Below are 8,599 nucleotides of genomic sequence, written 5' to 3'. Positions count from 1 at the left end.
ATTTTATTTTGCAAATACCGATGTTTCGGGTTTTATTATTTCAAATAAATAATCGCTAAAAGCACCGCGCAATTACAGTCAAATAGACGGTAATTGTAATCAAGGTTCCACTTGGACTACGATGGAAAAAAAGAAAAAGCTACAGAAGAAAAGCCGGTCCAATGCGCTAATAATAACAAAAGGAAGCGAACTTAGGTATGCGTGCAAAGTCAAAACAGACACCTCTGCCGACCATGGAAGCAGATAACTCTGAAAAGATGCTTTAGGTGTTTGGAATTTCGGCACGTGGGGAAAAACTGTACTAGCATACATTATAGCTATGACCTGTGCCGTAAATGCGGGAAAAAAGGCCACAATGCAAAAGTCTGCGAAGAAAAACCCACTTGTCTGTTCTGCAGGCAAATAAACGACATTGACAGTGCCCGTATCACAGGCAGCAGTACATGTCCTGTGTATAGGAAGGCGATCGACACTATGCGCAAATGAGGTTCCTTCAGCTAAACCTGAACCATTGCCAAGCAACAAAATCGACGTTGCTATTATTTGCGAGCAGTACAAAAATCTATACAGTGGAATTTGGGTCGCGGATAAGAGCGGAAAAGCAGCGTATGTACATGCGGAAATCGAGCCATAGGAGGAACCAGGAAGATTCTCGAGAGTGGCTTCAAAAGAATAAAAATAGGCGAAATATCTATTTACAGCTGTTATGCGACCCCAAGCCTTACGAGAGAGGAGTTCCATTCTTTGGTATAGAGGCTAGCAATGGATGCAAACGACCATAGCCCTAAGAGCAGCTGAGAAACGAACGCAAAGGACGTATATAACTCGAAGCTCTTTCTCGTCTGAATCTTGTATTATAGTTGCTAACACTTTCCCAAAGGGAAAAATGGGGTCCGTCACTTTTGTTAGCGATGTTTTAGCTGAGGATGACCAGTGGTATGTCATTGAAGAATATACACATAGCGACCACCAGGCCATCATTTTTGAAATCATGCATGGTTCACGAATGAAATGGTCCCGGACGAGAGCTGAAAGATGGCCAGCTAATAAGTTTGACGAAGCGATTTTCTTCAGGAAAATAGAGCGCTTGAAGAAAGCGCAGAAGATAAAGTTTTACAGATCGGCGAAAAGTTGCGGCGTAAGACTCTTGGGCTCGTTACGTGGGGTTCGGATCCATGGACGTTTATGTTCGTATTCCTGCTGTATCTTTGGAGCAGGTTTATCACTTGCGCAACATTAAGGGTGTTGATAATGAAGCTGAAGCAGTCTTATTGAAACCTGAGATTGTGCGGATGTCCTAAATACATGTATTGCCAAGCACAAGGTCGTAATTTTCCAAAAAAATCAATTATGCGTTCCCCGCCTTGATTGCATGCTTTAAACCCCCGGTGTAACTATTAAGATGACGATACATGAAAATCCCCAGAGATGGTAACGAAAATACCATATTGCGCGCATAGGTCTCCAAAATAGAGAAGTTTATAGCCATTTTTATCGCATTCGCGATCTATGTCGCAGCTTTTAGCACCGCGGTATTGAGTGTCCAAATATCAATGCGTCTCTTCCGAAAGGCTCTTGTGAGTTTCTCCGTTTTTCCACTTAGGGTAACAATATCAGTATTTAGAGTGCAGTTCCGATTGATCCGGATTACTTACACCCTGGCGCCGTCCAAGTGCTAAGAATCTTTGCCTATTTCTTGCCAGGATCGGAGCCCATCCTGCTGCGCCGACTGAGATGAAAGTCCTAGCATTTTTCTGAGGTTTTTTACTCAACGCGATAATTTTTTTTGTGTATTTTGGCTGTATCGGATACGTTTTCTTGCGCGGTCTATGATGAGATTTAAGAAGATTAAGCAGGATTTAGCAAAGTGAAGTAATTCCAATTATACCCTATTTATATCTTTTCCCAATCTCCAATCCTCCGCTACCGCGCAGTTGTTTGAATGACTTCTTCTTAAGAGATGGAAGCATTCGATAAGGTGTGGCATCGAAGTATGCTGTATAAATTATTAGCTGTGTGAAAATGACTGTTCGCATTGCAGATAGATGCTAATATCTTTGTAACCAGTTTGAACTTTACTTTCGGAATACTGGATCCGAAAGGCATATGTGTCAGTTATCGAATGCAGTCAATTTTATTTCTTTATCGTGCCAAAAAGTATGTTTCCACCCTGTTGAAAATGTCAAGTTTTTTGTCTGTAAAAAATTTTTCACGGGAAGTGGTGTTGCATTATTTTTTCTTGAAGAAAAGTGCGTTGGAATCGCATCGGCTGCTTGTAAAAGCAGGGAAGATCGTGCCTAAACAGTTCGCATGTGCGAAAAGTGGTTTCTGTGGGTCAAAGAAGAACTGACAAAGACAATGGATGACCGAAGAACAAGTTCGAAGATGCACAATTTCCAGCAGCATTGGAACAACAGCTTGCTAACGCATCAGGGTCGATCGATCATCTATGAGCCGTGGAAAGATTTTGAAGGAAGGCAAATGGGTGCCACAGGAATTGTTTGAGAGTACGATTGGAAGACCTCTGCAGACTTGCGAATGGCTTTTTGAACAGCATGAAAGAAAGCAATTCCTGCATCGGATAGTGAATCTACCATCACAACCCAAAGTACCAAAAATCATGGAATTCACGAGGCAAACTATCAACATCCCAGCCAAATAGGAAGCTCCATGGTAAAAAGGTAGCAATCAACCATGCGGTCTTCAAACCTGGTACAACAGTGACCGCAGACCTTTATTTGCAGCAACTATTGCGTCTGACCCATGCATTGGAAGAAAAACCGCCAGAATAGAAGGATACATACGACAAGGTCATTTCCCAGCACGATAATGCAAGGTCGCATGTCACAAAAGTGGTTCACATCTCACAGGATTGACTGCCAAGATGAGGAGCTCTTCCGACGCAGAATCCGCTTGCTACCCCCCGGAAAAATTGTTTGAGATTCTAAAATGTTATGCATCTGAGCGCCTATTGAGAGTAAAATACGCAGAAACATCCCCTGAATTGAGAAAAACATACAACTGTTGTACTGTAGGTCCACATGGTTGAATGAAGCAGGGAAGGGCAAAACTAAACTAAGTGAAATCAAATTGACTTATATCAGTTTCACTAATAAGAAAGAGCAGCGGACAAGACATGTTATGTGCAAATTTTATATCTTCTGTTCACTTCTTTATGGTGTATAGAGCATCCGCATAGTCTTAGGTTTCACTGGAGAGTTCAGTTTCGTAATCGTCATACAGGATGGCCGAGGGATAACAAGATCGAGAAGCTAACCCGTAACCACTTCGACTACCACATCCGCTCCAACCGGATTGACGAATGAAGGTAAATATATAGGTCTGGCATTTGATATAAAGTTCAGCTGCAAAAGATACACACAAAGTTAAATGCCTGATACAGACAGATGTCCTGGCTGGGAGGGAGAATTTCCAGCTCATCATCGACAACAAGCTACTAATTGGCAGGTGGATTCTAAAGGCCATATAAATATACCGCATATCTCTCTTGGGCGCTGTGAAGGAAACAATTTTGAGAATCGTACCATATTTTCAAAACAAAGTGTTAAGAAGCGTAGTAGACGCTGGCCCATTTGAAACGCGGCCTTAGGTTATCAAAGAACATGCAAATAAGCACACTAGGGGATTATCATCACATGAGAAAAACTCAGTCCAAACATTGACAGTTATCAAAAGTGCCTAAGACGGGACGCCTCAAAATTGTAAAGCCGAAGGACTTAAGGGGGTCATCCCGTGTGAAGGCCGTTGTTTTGCCTTTTTTTGAAAAATTATTTTGGAGGGCTGGATAAAGATAGAAACGTGATTTTTTCACCATATGTTTACTGATATCTCTAGTATATGCAATAATGATTTCAGCTTGATATCATAGCTAGTTTTTGGAATATGTGTCAATTTATGCACCCATCTCCAACAAAAGGTGTTTTTCTGCTGCCACGCTGGAGGGCGCTGCGTTTATCTGAGAAAAAAGAACTAAACGGCATTTTAATGTGGACAATATCCCACGGTCCGCAAACTAGCATAATTAGAAAATATTAAAAGGTATATTTTTGGTGGGCTTTTAAACTTAATTTTTTGGATTTTGGTGTTTTTTTACGGCTTTTTTTATGAATAAAAAAAAACGACCCGTCCGATTGCAATTATCCTAGTTTGCGGACCGTAGAAATATGTATTAAAGAAGTCGCAAAAATTTCAAAGAGTTTAGTTGGATAGATTTTGAGCTATGGTGGCAGCCGATTTTCAAGATGCTGTTTCGAGAAAAACGCATTTGAAAATTTAAATGTGATTATCAATAGTAAAATTTTAACTCACCATTAATCTGCCATACCTGGTCCATAGAGAGCACCCTCCGTTTCTTCAAAAAAGTCTTGTAAAGCCGATTGTTGCTCTCTGGTTTCAATTGTGGCTCTTTTAGCGAGGTCAGTCGATCATCGTTCGGACCGCCAAATTCGCGCTTCATTACGGCGGTCGGCATAAACCTGACATATGTGACCAACTTGACAATCCATTGCCACTAGGATTTTGAGAATGTTATTGAATCTTTTATTGAAAATAATTACAGCCAAAAAAAGTGGCTATTTCTATGACCTTGGCCCCAGAATGAAGGTGTTTAGGAGCGAAAATCCAGATCAATGCATTTAACAACTCATTGTTATTTTAGGTCTCTGTTCCTAAACATCTGTTCAAGAGATCATCTCGTGACAAATCTTCGTAGATTGGTTTGATGACTGTTTGAACTTCTTCAGTCAAAGGTGCCTTCTCGTGGTGGGAACTATCCAGTTCTCCTTTAGCTTCCGCTTTGCGCCATTTGCACCAACTGTCCTCGCCTGCTGGACAATTTTGATGCTGAGGATTTTCGTCTGTAGAAGATTTATGGAAGAAAGTTGCCCAAGTTTTTTGCTTCATTCCTTCTATCGAATTCGCGTGTCGACGAATAGCTAGCCCAAAAAATGTAGTGAGGTCGTTAATAACCTTATCAGTAAGTTTTCCGGCCCCTTTTCCACCAATGCCTTTGTGAGTCTTCTTAGCATTTCTAAGCCGCGTTCCCATGCTTTTCTCGACATGTCCTACGCTTTCCTTTTTTACTACTACGTATATTTTATTATTTGTAGAAATTTGCAGAATTACCGGAGAAAACTCCAGCAAAATCCAATATACAATATACAAAACTTGCCGCAATTGGAACATCCATGTTCATGCTCACTAAAAGTTTCTTTGCTAATGTTGATGCGAAGTCCTTTTTCTTCTCTGATTAGTATCGATTCTTATGGAATACTCATTTTTTAGTGCAAGCATGACGTTGAACGTTAAAGTGATCTCCCATCCATTTAAAAAAATCACTGAACACACAAACAGCACAATACTTACAACAAAATATAACTGAGTATAGCTTGAAAATCTTTCAGTGCTCACTCTAACTGGATTGTCCTTTTTATTCCAAACAGCAAATAAGTTTAGACAATTGATTGGTTTTGCATCTTTTTATATTTATACCTGTGTTCGAATTTATAAGGCTCAGGTAAAAAGCTAACAGGTAAAAAAAGATTCGATGCTCTTTCTCATCGAGTACTCTAGCCGCGGCTGCCAACTCCTTACCTGTTTAACACTGTAATTTCTGAACGACTCGGAATATCGGTAAATCCCTTTGCCCACATATTCTCCACTATATATAGAAACAATTCATGCAAAAAAAATCGTTTTCTCCAACCCGACACACGGGATGACCCCCTTAAGCCATCAATAATCCGGTAGGCCCGTCAGTCACAATCCACTAACTGGACGGCACTACTAGTGCAATTCAACTCTCATGAGACGCAAATTTGGAATATTTTTGTCTTTGAGCATTTACAAAAAGGTGTTTAGCAGCGATGAAAATGGGCAGGAAATTCCCACTCACTACCTAAATGGCCTGTGAGGCGACTGTCGATATATCTGCGCACACACCTATTGGTTTGCCTAATTTATTTTCCAGCCGGCCGGATAGCCGAATCAGTTCCCAATTGATCACCAGTCACCTAACCAGTCCGAACTGACAGGTCAGCCTTATTCCATCCGCGTTCCAGCCTATTAATCGCGGACTGCTGAGGCGTCACCGACGAGCCTCACTGATAGTTAATGGCCGCTTTTACTAATGTGAAGGACAAAGTATATTAGAGTTTAAGCTTTTCAGGAACAGTCACAGCAGAACCAACCAAGGGTTTTCCGAACACAAATGTCACGTTGAAATATGTACGGAAAGTTGCTGGATGGGAAAATTTTAGTCGCAACTTGACGAAAGGTAATTTTAGCTGTTAAAAATTCTACCCTTTCAGGGCACATGGATCCTGGGGTTAACTTTTTGAAGACTTCCACTTCTTAAGAAAATCTATCTAATCTATCTAAATTCAAAAAATATACAAAATTGGAGATCATAATGTAACGCTTACTATTGGGAAACTCCTAACTACACAATCTACATTTATTAATAGTAGTTAAGTCAACGCATAATAGCCGAGAAATGCAGTTGATGCGTAGCTTGGAACGTATCCATGGATATATATAAACTTTTACGCTACAGGTGAATTTCATTCAGTGATCGACAAAAGATATAAAATTCTTCCGCGGAAAAATATGTTAATCCGTCGATGAGTAAACATCATCAAACTAGTTTGGGGAGATTCACCAAATTTACGTGCACTACTAAGCAGACTCAGTTGCGTCAATCCTCGTTGAACAATTGTTATGAATGAAATACTCATCTTCTGAGTCTGTTTGTATCGCTACTTTTTGAAAGCGTACGTAGATACTTTATAAATTGGTTGCAATCTTTAGTTCACGTTTTAGTTTCAATCGACAATGAAGTCCGCTCCAGTATTAAGTTTTATAATTGCATTTATTGCAGTGCAAGGCCCAGTTAATTGCTTGGACCGATGTAGTATAGAGAAAATTGGTATGACCTTTCATATTCTTATACAAAATATTTCAAGTTTTGATATTATCTTATTTAATTATTGGATATTTTTTCTTTTATGCAACAGAATGCCCAGATACGGAGGAATATAAATGTGGTCCGGTTGGCGCGTGTGAATTTGAATGTAAAAATCCGATAGTTTGCCAAGCTTCGTTGAACCTAAAAACCTGCTCCTGTAGTTGCTTTTGCAAAGAAGGTTACATAAGAAATGCAAGTGGAAGATGCTCACAGTGTTCGCAGATAATCCAGAGGAGTACTGCAGAAATTTTTGATCATTATTAGTATTTGATGGTAGTTCATTTTAAATTTTTATGAAGGCTGAGTTATTCGTACATATAAAAATGTAAAATATTAAAAATGTTAATTTATTTTCATAAATCATTAAAAAAATAAAATAGATACATATTTAATTTCCTGCAAATTTCTGATTCATTCATAAAGTTGAAAATAAAGAATTTGATACATCAAAGAAGTCCATGGTGGGGAAGTATCGTTGTCAAAGCTTGTGACATATGTAATGCATCCTTTTGAGAATTGACGTTCACAATCTTAACCTTCTCGGAGTCCTTAGACGTTCGCTACACGTGTTTGCAAGAAAAAAATTGAGTCAAGTGCATTTATCTATGTATATGAACCTACATGGTCCAGACTTTAAACTATCTTCAAAAGAAAACAAAACCTCCACCAGATATAGATATTCACAAAATACCACCCCACATAATTCTCCATCAGGTCATACCTCTCCTCTCCTCTCATTTCACCCTTTCCGATAGAGTAGAACCAAGCCAGTGGATAGCGGATCGTATCCTTTCTCTCATGTTTCGGTATCTTTACTCAATCTGGTATCTCGCTGCATATTTAATACTTCATTAAGGATGTTTTATGCTCCTGGGCAGATAGGTCTGTACTTATAGATAGACATGAGAGAATTTCGTTCATCTGATGTGGATGCCGGAATGCAGTGTCGTCGCCACTGTCTCCTGCTGGCTTTGGAAAACCGAATCTAAGGACCAAATAAATAAGTGTTTTTTTGCTTTCAATAGGAATTTCTTCGTTTTTGTATGGACGAAAGTCCGAGTCGGGTGGAATGGTTGCTTGATGTTGACAATGAAGGTAATGGTTATTTTAAATATCTTTTTTGAAGAATTTTATAAATTTGAGAAGTAAACTTGTCAGAAGGAGTAAGTAACCACCTATGAAATAGTTGATCTACTCTGCATTCTTCTCAAAGTGGCCTTTGAAACTATTTGAACTATTTTGGGGTTTTCTTGAGGTTAATGCGGGATTTTTAGGGTATCATGATGTCGGAGTGAAGGGTTTGGGGGATTTTGAAAAGTGATTACATATAACATTGACGTTTTGCGCGCCTTGCTTGTATGCCTCCATAGTTCTTCATACGAGTTTCGGTTGCCCCGTACTTCGGTGACATTGCCGAGAACGGTGTTCATGAAGGCTTAAATTTCAGCATAGGTTTTTAGTGAATATCTTATATTGTTAGTGGGCAGAGATTGCAATAAAAAGTAAGTCATATCGAAAGTTGAAGTAGAAATGCAATGGGTTAAGTATGAACGTCTTCAAGTCAGGAAATTGCTTTCGCCAACGGGAGGGAAAAGAGGGGACTTCTTGCCGTCC

General features: G+C 39.6%; 1 protein-coding gene across 1 annotated transcript; it reads left to right on the top strand.

Annotated features, from left to right (window-relative positions):
- Positions 1-6,800: 6,800 nt before the first annotated feature.
- On the top strand, positions 6,801-7,377 carry LOC119655435. The gene is made up of 2 exons (XM_038061328.1): positions 6,801-6,946; positions 7,035-7,377. Exons 1-2 carry the CDS (start codon positions 6,853-6,855, stop codon positions 7,247-7,249), a joined length of 309 nt encoding a protein of 102 aa, XP_037917256.1. The 5' UTR covers positions 6,801-6,852; the 3' UTR covers positions 7,250-7,377.
- Positions 7,378-8,599: the final 1,222 nt, after the last annotated feature.

The sequence above is a fragment of the Hermetia illucens genome, chromosome 4 (assembly GCF_905115235.1).
Source record: "Hermetia illucens chromosome 4, iHerIll2.2.curated.20191125, whole genome shotgun sequence".
NCBI classification, from domain to species: domain Eukaryota; kingdom Metazoa; phylum Arthropoda; class Insecta; order Diptera; family Stratiomyidae; genus Hermetia; species Hermetia illucens.
The sequence above is the reverse complement of the archived record's forward strand: the minus strand, read 5'-3'. Positions and strand labels throughout refer to the sequence as shown.

Excerpts from the sequence above, each read along its gene's own strand:
- LOC119655435 (XM_038061328.1), top strand. The coding sequence starts at position 6,853 with ATGAAGTCCGCTCCAGTATTAAGTTTTATAATTGCATTTATTGCAGTG. Across the intron at positions 6,947-7,034 it reads ATGTAGTATAGAGAAAATTG|AATGCCCAGATACGGAGGAA; the intron begins GTATGACCTTTC and ends TTTATGCAACAG.